The following is a 14,828-nucleotide window of genomic DNA, read 5'->3' on the forward strand; positions in this document are numbered from 1 at the left end:
CACCTCATAAGTCGTTATAGTTTGGTAGGAGAATGCATTTTAAGTAGGATCTTGTGCGAATTGAGACATCCTTTCCACTTAATGTATCCTACTTGTTCCACACGACTTCTTTCCATTCACAAAACTCTTTAGTATGTCTCAACACACCTTAAACATATACTTTTCATTTCGAAATAATATGGTTCTATCCCATGGGTCTCCTTTAATACTCTTACACATTATTCCAAATACCGTTGGCGTACTTTAAAATATTAAATCATTAGAAAAAAATTTAACGGAGCCTTACATTCTCCCCCTCTTAGGATCATTCGTCCTCGAATGAGGAGTAGATTCCAACCCCAAACATTTAATATAACACAGCTCTTCTTGTTTTTCGCACATCTCAAACTCCCAAATTTGGCTAACTCCAAAAAGAAATTTCAGAAATTTCGGCAGAGTCTCCTCTGTAATTGGGCCTATCCACCTGTCAGAGAACCTCAGAAACCAATCCTAACAACATATACATAATCCAATGAAGCAACATAATATGAAACAACACCAACCGTGGCCTTATAAGCAATACATTACCGGAAAGGAACACCCTTATTATAAATTGTACAAGTGACACACAATTCATAGGGAACAATTTCATAGAAACAATTACATAGCTATTCAAAAAAATGAGGGTACTTCTTCTTCATTTGTTCTTCGGCCTCCCAAGTGGCCTCTTCAACCTGCCGGTTTCACCATAACACTTTCACAGAGGCAATATCTGTATTTCTTAGCTTTCAAACTTGCCTATCAAGAATAGAAACTGGAATTTCTTCATAAGTCAATTCCTCATCAATCTCAATATTTTCAACCGTAACAATGAGTGTCGGGTCTCCAACTACTTTCTTCAATATAGACACATGAAATACTGGGTGCACTAACGACATCTCATGTGGTAGCTCAAGTTTGTGCGCCACCTGACCAATCCTCTGAATGATTATGTACGGTCTGACATACCTCGCACTCAATTTCCCTTTTTTACCAAATCACATTACACCCTTCATAGGGGAAACCTTCAAGAATACCCAACCATCTTCTTTGAACTACAAATTCCTATGACGAACATCCGAATAGGACTTCTGACGACTCTGAGCGGTCTTCAACTGCTCCTTAATGATTTTAACTTTTTCCATAGCCTGATGCACAAGGTATGGCCCTATCAACTCTGCTTCCCCAATTTCAAACCACTCAATGGGAGATCTACATCTCCTACCATATAAGGCCTCGAACGGTGCCATCTGAATGCTAGCGTGATAGCTATTGTTGTAGGCAAAGTCTATGAGTGGCAAATGATCATCCCAACTACCTTTGAAGTCTAGAACACAAGCGCGCAACATATCCTCAAGCGTCTGAATAGTCCGTTCTGCCTACCCGTCAGTCTGCGGGTGAAAGGTTGTACTAAGATTCACCTGAGTACCCAAACCTTGCTGATATTTCTTCCAAAAATTAGTAGTGAATTGTGCTCCCCGATCAGAAATGATGGAAACCGGAGTGCCATGAAGCCTAACTATTTCTTTGATATACAACTGAGCATATTGTTCCATTATATCGGTCGCCTTAATGGGCAAGAAGTGTGCTGATTTCGTGAGTCGATCCACAATCACCCAAATTGAGTCAAACTTACGAGGAGTACGAGGTAATCCTACCACAAAGTCCATATTAATCATTTCCCACTTCCACATTGGAATTTCTATGTTCTGTGCCAACCCACCAGGCCGTTGATCTTCGGCCTTCACTTGCTGACAATTTGGACACTTCGCCACAAACTCCGCTACATTCCTCTTCATATCATTATACCAGTAGACTTCGTAGAACCTGGGTGCACGAAATACCTAGAAGTGTGAGCTTCAGTCATAATTCTTTCCCGGAGACCATCCACATTTGGAACACATAGACGCCCTTGGTACCTTAGTGTACCATCATCCATGCCAAGAGAAAAAGCCATGGTCTTATGTTTATGAATCCCCTCTTTTAGTTGTGCCAACAATGGATCGTTATACTGTTTCTCCTTAACTTCCACAACAAGTGATGATTCAACCCTATTTTGTACAATCACTCGTCCTTCACGAGAGTCCGCAAGACGAACTCCCAAACTAACCAATCGATGAACTTCTTTGGCCAATGGCCTTTAATATGCCTCCAATTGTGATAAACTACCCATGGATTTCCTGCTAAGGGCATCTACCATAACATTAGCCTTTCCCAGATGATATAGAATATCAATGTCATAGTCCTTGAGTAACTCAAGCCATCTTCTCTGCCTCAGATTCAATTCCTTTTGTTCGAAAATATATTGAAGACTCTTGTGGTCCATGAATACATCCACATGTACCCCATACAATTTATGACGCCAAATTTTCAATGCAAATACCACCGCCACAAGTTCTAAGTCATATGTTGGGTAGTTATTTTCATGATTCTTGAGTTGCCTTGAAGCATAAATTATTGTCTTGCCACATTGCATCATTAGTGGAACATCTATATCACATTTCTCTTTCATATGACCTCCTAGGAATTGAGTTCTACAAAAAATTTCTTGATACGGTTACAGTCTTATTAGTACTTGCAACTTATTTTTCCCAAATTTCTCAACAAAAGACATTACTAGGTCAGTTTTCTTATAGGATCATCTATTTCAAATGAATAATATCTACTAGCTTGCGCGCACACCCTGATAACATCAACCTGCATGGCATTGCCTCAAATGTCAAGTAACATCATTCTCATACCTTTCTTAGCCACCCTCTTTCCTCCTTATAATCTTATAGGATTTTAAGAAACCACTCGACTTCCCTCGTGAACATTCTCACGATCCCTCTTTATAGCTAAACACTTCCTAAAACACATATCAACACCCTTAATATATATTCACTTCAACAAAAGTCATTGGCCCGAACAGGGCCTTTTCTGAAACTTGAGATCCTCTTAACTTCTTCAACGACGACTTCTTGTTTTCCTTATAAGTGTAGGACTTAGTCCACCTGATTCCATCCTAGATGAGTAACTCACCTTATTCCCCGTATTGTAGTCACCAATAGTGTTTCCTGGTATTTCAGTCTAAGAGCTATCATGTTAAACATGTTTGGTTCGTAACAAGTATTCATCCTCTCTCAATCTGTTTTGAATATTTCCCTTTTTGCCCTTAATTCATAGTTGACAGCCTTATTGTGCCACACACTTGTCTACCTCCCATAAACTCGTAGTATCATTGTGCCTGGTTTGTTAAGTTTATCACGCTGCCACTTTATTACCAATAGTCTCACTTTCCAATGTAGACATGAACTCCCTCTAAATCTTTAAGTTGATATTCAGTGTCACTCAAGCCGGTTGCATTACAGTTGATCCTTTATCTCTAGGCGAGTCCACCAATTATTTTGCATTAACCATGACCATCTCAATTTATAGATTTTCTTTCAATTCTTCTCGTCTTATTATTTCTAGTTAGTGGATAGTTATGCGCTCTTCCATACGTTACGTGGTCTTTTCCCTTAGTTGGGAATTCGTCCTTCTCTCCTCTCGACACTTGTTGGGATATCCGTGGGAAAGTGTGTTCATCCGTGTATCACTTAACACTTCTTTGCTTGTAAGATTCTTAAGAGACTCTCCATCAAGTCCAGGTGCACTCTTGGGTTATTATAACATCACATTTATCTCTCCCACTCATTTTGTCTTTCTTAAAGCCTTGGAACTTTAGCTAAATCACAAATCTGTGATTAACTCATTCTAAGAACTCGCAAGCCTTTCATATTTGATCTGTAGTACTTCCTTGGGTTCCATTGTCCCGTACTCTCTAACAAGTGTAAACCCCTTTTGCAAACCTTACTCTTAGTTTATAGTATTGTTGACCCTGTCATGTATACTGTTACGTACGAAGAATTTACATTTCTTAACCTTCCACATTATTTTTGTACTAGTGGTTTATCATTTGCATAACCATTCAGAGAATCACGTTATCCCTTACCACTTTTCTAGACTACACATGTCTTCAATAAAATATCCAAACATCATGGCTACATGGCCCTACTCTCGTTTTATTGTACTTAAGTAGCCTCACCATGTCCCTTCCCTCTCCACTTGGGGTGAATGTTTCACATTTTGACACACGTCTTGAATTTAGCAATTTGAGGGACACATGTTTCACATCTCTAGCCCTCTTGTATATGATTGACTATTAGGGAGATTTAAGTCCCCATGGTATTAACCTCATAAGTTCTCTACTCTTATTCATCCACACAGGCTTGGGATCCAAATCCCTCGTGTCAATATCCTTTTTGGAGTGTAACACAACTTCGCACATTCTTGAGATTTTTATAACATTCATAGTGTTAGGGACTTCTCATTGTGGGTTCAATTGACTCTCCTTTCATAACTTCTTGTCTCCCGTGAGAGACCTACACATTTATCATTACTCCCAGGCCATGCCTTACATATATCACGTGCCTATGTAACAATGCCCACACTAACCATGTGTACTAGTTAAGATTAGGTCTCATTTATCACGTCAATGCCTATTTGGAGGTGGGTAATCACTTCTAGTAGTCTTCTCATATAAAGTATGCTCATGGTACTATATACTTATCTTATATGGCCATTCCATTCATTCAACGTGATACATGTGCCATCTGTTTAATATTCAGGCATTTACCCATTTGTCATGCCATATGACAACATTACTTGGAATAATCAAAAGAGCGTTTAAACTTACCTTGAACCTCAACGCACGAGTTATAAGACAATTTCATAGTCAAGCTCTATCGCATGATCTGGAGTGTTGAAGAAGGGTAACATTCCTAAAATGTCCACGTAGCCTCCAACTTATAGATATGGTCGACAACACACCGATAAGAAGGACTCTACTAGACACAGCTCCGAGGCACCCTAGGACACTTTAAAACCTTAGGCTCTGATACAAAGTTTGTCATGCCCCAAAACCGAGAAGCGCGACCGGCGCTCAACCGAATGAACCCGACTGAGCAAGCCTGTTAGATTTCCTTCTACCCAAACTCATCCACGAATGAAGATAATACATATTTTCATTAATTATACAAAAATGTGATCATGTCTCCAATACCAATATATTACCTATAGTTTTCATCATTTTTAAAGTCTCAAATGGGACAACTAATACAACCACAACATAACATAGTTTGTCTTTCCCATCACCAATACATAACCCACACTATGTCTACGGAGCCTCTATAGATAAAGAAGAGTACAATGATAATGCCGGCAATAAGGCCCCGGCTATACCTCAAACAAAATACACAAAGAACAAATGATACATAACCCCGGGATGAAGTGGGGCTCTCCAAGTCAGCTGGGAAAACGGTGTACTGCTATCACTGATCAATACCTCCTGTTGTGGAACTACCTGCATCCATTTAAAGGTACAGCGCCCCCGGCAAAAGGGACATTAGTACCACCGAATAGTACTAGTATGAAAACCAAACACCAATTTAAGAATTTATAAATACAATATGAATATGATAAATCAGGGCGGCAATAGAATAATATAGATAACCGTTGAAACCCGAGTAAGCTTATCAAGAGCTATCAATAACATTTAGAGGATTTAAGATGAGATCCTTTGTAACCATCTTCACAGAGAGCGGCCCCGTTGCGTCACCCGATGTATGCAGGTGGAGGTGTAAGTATAATACCACAACCCTACTCAAGCGGCCCTGCCGCCTCACCCCAATGTATGCGGGTGGAAATATAACCACAGTACCAAGAACCTACACAAAGCGGCTATGCCTCCTCACCCTAATGTATGCGGGAGGAAATGCAACAACGATACCAATACCAACACAAAGCGGTTATGCCGTCTCACCCCAATTTATGCGGGTGGAAATGCATCAACGATACCAATACCAACACAAAACGGCTATGCCGCCTCACCCCCAATGTATGCGGGTAGAGGTGTAGTCCCACAATACCATAATCCCTACACAAAGCGGTCATACCGCCTCACCTCAATATATGTGGGTAGATGTGTATCACAATTACAATCTCTACACAACTTGGCATAATAACTTTCACATAAATCACGACTTGAAATTATAACATGTGGATACATAATCCATAGTTTGGAACACATCCTCAATTTATAATGCAATATGATAAGAGCATTTGAAACATGAATTGAACATATATTTTTATCACAAACCTTATCTGAATACTCGATTTGTAATCAACATCTTGGAACTTACAAGGATGATGGGAATTCTAATTCTTAAAGAAGAATTTAGCCAACATACCTCACTTGAGCTTCCTTACACTCTAAATGTTCCGGAATTCTTAGCAACTTCAATCTATTTTAGAAATATAACAAGTTGAACCAAAATTAGGACGAAGATAATGGTTCTAGCTCATTTGAGCATTTTATCAAACACTAGGTGTTCATTAAGGTTTCAAGGTCCTTTTATGGAGGATTCCATCATCCCATAATCCAATCTTTACCATTTTTAGCTCAACAATCTTCCTACACCCTTTGATAACATATACATGTAAAATAAACAACTCCCATTCCCAAAAGTTATCTTGCTAATTACCCATTTCTAGACAAAATTCAAAATTGAGGGTTAGGGTGTAGAACCTTACCTCTAGGATGAAGACCTAGTGAGTTTCCCTTCTTGATCTTCCAAAACTTGAGCAAGACTTGAAGAACAATTATTGAAGAACACCTTCTCACTCTAGGGAACTCTCTCTCTCACTCTAAAATGTCAAATTTTCCAAAAAAAGAATGGTCCACAATGCTTATATAATGAGATTGGGTCGGGTTATAAAAATAGGAGAATCGATACTCCGAAATTCGGAATAGGGCTTCAGACCTGGCCTCGTGAGGGATATAGCACGGTCTAGCATGCTACAGACCAGGCCTCGCGAGCTACAGACCTGGCCTCATGAGGGATATAGCAAGGTCTAGCATGCTACAGACCTGGCCTCGCGAGCTCTATAGCGAGCTACACACCATCCTTTGGATATTTTAACGTAACTTCTTGTAGGAATGTCCAAAAGATGAACGGTTTAAAGCGTTAGAAACTGGACTCAAAGGGCTTTGATTTGATAGGTAGATCACCTCATAATTTGTTTGGTAGAAGCATGGGTTTGAAGTAGGATCATGTGCGAATTGAGACATCTTTTCCACTTAATGTATCCTACTTGTTCCACACGAATGCTTTCCATTCACGAAACCCCTTAGTATGTTTCAACACACCTTAAACATATACTTTTCATTTCAAAATGATGTGGTTCTATCCCATGGGTCTCCTTTAATACTCTAACACGTTATTCCCAAATACCGTTGGCATACTTTAAAATATTAAATCATTAGAAAAAGTTTAGCAGGGCCTTATAAGGAAAAACGTTTTCCAAAACTCCTTCTCAACCCTATTCCCCACCCACACCAACCCACCTCCATACCCTACCACCAACCATCCAACCCCACCCCAACCCCACCCCACCCCACCCCAACACAACCCCACCCCCACCCTAAATAAAAATATTATTAATAGTACTTTCTTTTCATGTTATAGATAGACTTTTTTTCCTTTCAACAAATGAGTATTTGTTTCATGATATAAAAAAGAATTTTCTTATTTTAACAAAAAAAAAAACTTTCTTTCATGTAGAAAATGTATTTTTTTCATTTCAACAAAAAAAATATTTTCTTTTCATGATGTAAAAAAAGTAATTTTTTTTTCGTTTTAGCAAAATGAGTATTTTCTTTACATGATGTAGAAAAAGTATTTTCTTTTATTTTAATAAAATGAATACTTTATTTTCATGTTGTAGAAAGAGTACTTTCTTTTTCAACCAAAAAAAGAGTATTTTCTTTTTAGTTATTGAGCACAAATTTCAACGTTATTTATGTGTAAAAACGTAAAGCAACACATTAGTTCCTTTGGGTTTGTGTGAATTTTAGAGTCTTGGGGGAGGGGGGAGGGAGAGGGGGGAGGAGAGTAGCATAAAAAAATATTTCCTAAAAAAAATATTTTCCTAAATATATATATGTTTGTCTTGGAAAAGCTTGGATAAGCTTAAGCTCTGACGTCTCTCTCTGATCTCTCTAACGTACCATTCACCGGACCTCCGACGACTACCGGACCAGGTAAGACCCCCACCCCACCACCACCCACCCCACCCCTGTCTTCTTTTTTTCTCTCTCTCTCTCTCTCCTGCTTTCTTCTTCTTCCCCGTTACTCCCCTCCCCCCCTTTTTGCTTTTCAGATTTGCCCCCCTTTTTCATTTTTTATATTTCCCTTTTTCTTCTTTTCCTTTCTTTCTCTCCCCTATACCTCATCTGTTCCACCCCCCATCCCCCTATTTTCTGGCGCACTGATCTAGCCTAGCGGCAATGGCGGTGGCGGCTGAGACAATTTTCCGGTGAGCCTCGGACGAAGCGAGTGGGAACTTCCAAAACATAGCTGTTGTGGACAACACTTTTCTTGGCACTCGTTGTGACTTCAGGTTCTATTGTTCTTGCTTCGAATTTACTATTCTACTCACGGGAGTTGGTACCTCCCGTTTTCCAGTTTCCCTTTGTTGTGTGAGTTAAATTGTTGTCATCTTACTCCGTATTAGTTTATTCACCATATTAGTGTGCCTGTTGTTGCAACTTGTCTTCTTCTGGTTTGTTCTGTTGCTTTGTGTGTGATAGTGATTCCCCTTACTCAGCCGTAGGTGTAGTGGCTATGGTCTGGGGTGGTCGAGTGAGGTCATGTCCTTGGGGGAGAAGGGGGGTGGGGCAGGAGGTAGGGCAGGGTTTAGGGGGTGGGGCGGGAGGCAAGGTAGGTAAAGGGAACAAGGGTGTTTGTAGGTTGAGAATTGGGTCATGGAACGTAGGTACATTGACGGGTAAATCTATAGAGTTGGCAAAGATCCTACAGAAGAGGAGGGTCAATATAGTATGTGTCCAGGAGACAAGGTGGGTAGAGTCGAGGGCGAGGGACGCAGACGAGTATAAACTTTGGTACTCAGGAGTCCAGAAAGGTAAGAATAGAGTGGGCATCTTGGTGGATAGGGAACTTAGAGAGTCTATGGTTGAGGTTAGACGAGTGAATGATAGATTGATGATTATTAAGTTGGTGGTTGGAGAGTGCACTATAAACGTCGTTAGCGCCTTTGCGCCGCATGTGGTCCTAGATGAAGAGGTTAAACGGTGCTTCTGGGAAGGGTTAGATGAGATTGTGCGCCAGGTTCCACTTGCTGAGAAGTTATTCATATGAGGGGATATTAATGGGCATATTGGGTCAACCGCAGGTGGTTATGGCGAGGTGCACAGAGGCTTCGGTTTTGGGGAGAGGAACGGAGGAGGTACATCGTTGTTGGACTTCGCTAAGGCTTTTGGGTTGGTGATTGCGAACTCTAGCTTTCGGAAGAGGGAGGGGCATTTGGTTACTTTTCAAAATGCAGTGGCGAAGACTCAGATTGATTATCTCCTCCTCAGGAGGTGTGACAGAGGGTTGTGCAAGGATTGCAATGTGATTCCAGGTGAGATACACGCAATGCAACATAGGCTCTTGGTGATGGACGTTGGTATTATGTTAAAGATGAGGAAAAGGTCTACTCGAGGAAGACCGAGAATCAGGTGGGGAGCCATAACTAAGGATAAAGCCCAAGCGTTGGAGTGGCGGTTGTCGGTTATGGGAGCTTGGAGGAGAAGTGGTGACGCAATCACTATATGGTCAGCGACAGTAGACTATATTAGGGTGGCTGCGAGAGAGGTGTTAGGGGTCTCGACGGGCATCTCTGGTGAGCACAAAGGAGACTGGTGGTGGAATAAAGTGGTCCCAGGTAAAGTGGAAGCAAAGAAGGTGGTGTACCTGAAGTTAGTAGGGAGCATAGGTGAGAAGGAGAGGCGAGCGTGCATGGAGAGGTATAAGGCAGCTAGGAAGGAGACTAAGATGGCGGTCACAGAGGCTAAGACTGCAGCTTATGGTCGTATGTACGAGGAATTGGGGAAACAATGTATGGAGAAAAAGTTATTCCGGCTTGCAGAGTTGAGAGAGAGGAAAGCTCGGGATTTGGACCAAGTGAGATGCATCAAGGACGAAAATGGTAGAGTATTGATGGAAGATGCGCAGATTAAGTGGAGATGGCAGACTTACTTTCATAAATTTCTGAATGAAGAAGGGGATCGGGATATTGTACTAGGCGAATTGGAGCATTTTGAGAGTCACTGTAACTTTGGATACTGCAGGCGTATCGAGGTTGAGGAGGTCATGGGAGCTATGCGTAAGATGAGTAGGGGTAGAGCGACCAGGCCAGACAAGATTCCTGTGGAATTTTGGAAGTGTGTGGGGAGAGCAGGTTTGGAGTGGTTGACTAGGTTGTTTAATATTATTTTTAAGGCGAAGAGGATGCCGGATGAGTGGAGGTGGAGTACGGTGGTTCCATTGTATAAGAACAAAGGTGATATCCAGAGTTGTAACAATTATAGGGGTATCAAATTACTGAGTCATACCATGAGAGTGTGGGAGAGGGTGGTTGAAGCGAGGGTGAGGATGACAGTGTCTGTATCCGACAACCAGTTCGGGTTCATGCCGGGTCGTTTGACTACAGAAGCTATACACCTTGTAAAAAGGTTGGTGCAACTGTACAGAGAGAGGAAGAAGGATCTGCACATTGTGTTTATTGACCTAGAGAAAGCGTATGACAAGGTTCGTAGAGAAGTTCTCTAGAGATGCCTAGAGGCAAAAAGTGTCGGTTCCCTACATTATGGCGATTAAGTACATGTATGATGGGTCTAAGACTCGGGTTAGGATAGTAGGAGGTGACTCTGAGCATTTTCCGGTAGTAATGGGGTTACATCAAGGTTCTGCGCTCAGTCCATTCTTATTCGCCCTGGTGATGGATGCGTTAACACACCACAGTCAAGGGGACGTGCCATGGTGCATGTTATTCGCCGACGACATAGTTCTGATTGGTGAGTCGCGAGCCGGTGTTAACGAGAGGCTGGAGATTTGGGAGACAGGCTCTTGAGTCTAAGGGTTTCAAGTTGAGCAAGACGAATATGGAATACCTAGAGTGTAAGTTCAGCGCTGAGCCAAGGGAAGTGGGCATAGATGTGAGGCTTGATTCGCAGGTCATCCCAATTAGAGGCAGCTTCAAGTACCTTGGTTTGGTTATCCAGGGGGGAGGGGAGATCGACAAGGATGTCACACACCGTATTGGGGTAGGATGGATGAAGTGGAGGTTAGCATCTGGATTCCTGTGTGACAAGAGAGTGCCACTGATACTCAAAGGTAAGTTCTATAAAGCGGTGGTTAGACCGGCCACGATGTATGGGGCTGAGTGTTGGCCCGTTAAGAACTCACATATCCAGAAGATGAAAGTAGCAGAAATGAGGATGTTGCGGTGGATGTGTGGGCACACTAGGATAGATAAGATTAGGAATGATGATATTCGGGAGAAGGTTCATGTGGCTCCCATTGATGACAAGATGCGGTAAGCGAGGCTTAAATGGTTCGGACATGTTCGGAGGAGAAACCCAGATGCTCCGGTATGGAGGTGTGAGCGGCTGGTTGTGGAGGGTACGAGAAGAGGTAGAGGGTTTCCTAAGAATTATTGGGGAGAGGTGATCAGGCAGAATATGGCAAGGCTCTAGATTTTCGAGGACATGACACTTGATAGAAAGATGTGGAGCTTGAATATTAGGGTTGTAGGTTAGGAGGTAGTTGAGTCATGCCTTACTTCGTACCATTGTGGGACTAGCCAAGTAGGGTTTTTGTCTAAGATAGCTAGTGGCAATGCTGTGTCTTACTATTTCGCTTTTCAGTGCAGGTCCTATTTACTAGCTATCGCTTTTGCTTTGCATCTTTCTTCTAGATTTCATGGTGTTCTTATGATTGTTGTGGTGATACTAATATTATCTCCCTTTGCTTTGCATCTTTCTTCTATATTTCATAGTGTTCATATTTTTCCTATGATTGTTGTTGTGATACTAATATTGTCTTCTTTTTGTCTTTTTATTTTTTTGAGCCGAGGGTCTTTCGGAAATAGCCTCTCTACTCCTTTAGGGTAGGGGTAAGGTCTGCGTATACACTATCCTCCCTAGACCCCATTAGTGGGATTTTACTGGGTTGTTGTTGTTGTTGTTGTTAACCAAACACTAGAAAATATTTTTCGGAAAATATATTCCACTCACCAACCAAACAGGGGAAAATAAGTGATAAACCCACTCATTTTCCCTAAAAACATTTTCTAGAAAAATATTTTCCTTCATACCAAACACACCCTTATAGCGCTCTACAAGTTTATTTAGAGTTTAGAGTCGTCACCTAGTATTTAAGGTATACAAGGACACCTATACTACAGTATGTAAGTTAAACTTTAATTATGGTTTGCGATACCGTTAAGATTCCATGTAAGGGTTTAAATTATCTCGAGGGAAAGGGGTTAGGCATCCCTCAAGATCCACAAAAAAATGATTCTGATGGACATAATCCAATAGATGAGAGAAGGTTCTAAAGAATAATTAACTACCTCACAAAGAATTCATATCAAAGAGCAGCCAATGTAATTGTCATATAGTGAGCAAATATTTAAAGCATGACTATTCCATTTGTACTAAAATATATACAGTAGGATATGTAAAGTAAATTAATAAACAAAAATCTTTTTGGAGTTAATTGAAAGAATTGGATTCGAGATAAAGTATAAAGGAAACTTCAATTTATAATTAAAGCCAAGTGATTTAACTATACAAGGTTAGTCTTAATTGAAGACATGTAAATAAAGGTAGAGAATTATCTTTGAATAAAAATAGATATCAATTAACTTAAAAGGAATAATCAAATAAAGTAAGAAAATTTATCATAAATAGGGGAGCATAAGAAAGAATTATCTACACAAAACTTATATGATAGGATGATTAAGATTCTATCCTAAAGGGTTAGTTGAGTAAAGAATAAATAGGGAATAGGAAAGATTTGTCAATGATATACAAGAAAAAAATTATTTTTTAATGAAAGAGTATGTGTAAAAATAAATAAATTGTTCATGTGATTAAAACTTCACCTAAGGCTGTTACTTTAAATTACATTGTTAGCCAAAGAATTATTAACAAAAAAATGAATCTAAGTGTCACAGTGTAAGATATGGTAAGAGTAAAGAAAAATCTCATGATAATTAAATATGCTTGTCATGACCCAAATCCCACTATAGGCCATGATGGCGTCCAACGTCGTCGTTAGGCGAGCCAACCATGAAATCAACACATTAATATATAATCTACATGCATCTCAAAAGAAATAATGAAATAACTAGCTAAAATCATTCATTTTCATAAGAAAGTACTGATGTTATTAATTTAATTGCTCGAACCTGGTCAGAATATAAACCAAGAACAAAATCTAAATCCTCAGAACCTAGTATTACAAGTGCATGAGAATCTACTAGAAAGTACAATATTAATACAATATATGTCTGGAATATACAATAGACAAGATAAAATAAATGAATATGATGGAGACTCCGTGTGCTGCGGATCGTAACATGTGATGCAGCTCACCATAAAATCTCCTTAGCATTTGCGCCTATGCGCCAAGATGACCACCACATGAATTTGCCTCAGTATCTGCACAATTAATGCAGAAGTGTAGCATGAGTACGTAAATCAATGCGTACCCAGTAAGTATCTGGCCTAACTCTATAGAAGTGGTGACGAGGGATCGACATCGATACTTACTAGTGGTCCAATAAATCGTATACTAAAAGTAGGCATGAATGAATCATAGCAAGTAAAAACAACGAAACAGATATAAGTGCATAATATTGTCCTCAATAGAAGAATAAGCATGAGGTCCTCAATAGTCGGATACTTTCTCAAATGGAATAGATAATGGTCAACACCAAATAAATGGTCACATCTCAAGTCACAAAAACTCATGATACAGAGACTTCACATCAGGTATTACGTATGATTTTAAGATGAGTCGCCCGGTCCCAAAAGAATAATGGCACGAGTTCCTGCTGTGGAGTACGGCCCGATCCCTACTGAGGTTGTTCAGCTCGATCCCAAAATCGTGTACACTGCAGAGGGTCGACCGGCGCGAACCATAAATACATCTCATAATATTGTTGAGGTCGTACGACCTGATCCATAATAGTATTTCTAAGGCGCTCAGCCCCGCTCACGAATATATGTGTGAGTTACGAAATTCCAAGAAACTTTCGGACAAATTCGTATAGCACAGGAGAAATCTGTGAAAGGAAGTATAATCTCTACTGCTAATCAAGTAGTCCTCCATATATTAAAAAATCAAGTCTGATACTCTATACAAGTCTAGTCTCAAGCAACAATATAATTTAAAGCATTTAAATAGGAAACTTTGGTAACCAAAACCCCAAATTTAGTAGCTCTCTTCTCTCTGATGAAAAACCCTATGCTTAATGCTTAAACCCTAGCTTTCATGACTGTTCCGGCCACTGGCCAGCCTCCTCCACAGGCTGGAGTCATTAAATACTCCATTACAATCACCCCTAACCATTACAAACCCTAATCCATTACCAAACTAAGCATAATTTCTACAACCTAAAGCATTAAATGCTCCCATACAAACCCTATCCCACGTACCTATCAAACCAGTAGAGTATTTACATGGGGAACCAATTATCAAGTGGAAGAAGAATGAAGTAAAGCAATCTATAGTACAACAAGGGTTACAATTGGCAGTTCTAGAAAAGTTTTCTTATGGTAAGCCTGTTATTCAAGAGTTGCGTAAGGTTATACCAATTCAATGTGAATTAAAAGGTTCATGTTCGATTGGTTTGATTAAAGACACACACTCCTGATT

The 14,828-nt window shown here is 40.2% G+C and overlaps 1 protein-coding gene across 1 annotated transcript; it reads left to right on the top strand.

The window, feature by feature from the left end:
- Positions 1–8,386: 8,386 nt before the first annotated feature.
- LOC138906019 (uncharacterized) lies at positions 8,387–9,257 on the top strand. Its single transcript, XM_070194537.1, has 2 exons — positions 8,387–8,415; positions 8,690–9,257. Exons 1-2 carry the CDS (start codon positions 8,387–8,389, stop codon positions 9,255–9,257), a joined length of 597 nt encoding a protein of 198 aa, XP_070050638.1.
- Positions 9,258–14,828: the final 5,571 nt, after the last annotated feature.

The sequence above is a fragment of the Nicotiana tomentosiformis genome, chromosome 2 (genome assembly GCF_000390325.3).
Source record: "Nicotiana tomentosiformis chromosome 2, ASM39032v3, whole genome shotgun sequence".
NCBI lineage: Eukaryota > Viridiplantae > Streptophyta > Magnoliopsida > Solanales > Solanaceae > Nicotiana > Nicotiana tomentosiformis.

Excerpts from the sequence above, each read along its gene's own strand:
- LOC138906019 (XM_070194537.1), top strand. The coding sequence starts at position 8,387 with ATGGCGGTGGCGGCTGAGACAATTTTCCG. Across the intron at positions 8,416-8,689 it reads GCGGCTGAGACAATTTTCCG|TGATTCCCCTTACTCAGCCG; the intron begins GTGAGCCTCGGA and ends TGTGTGTGATAG.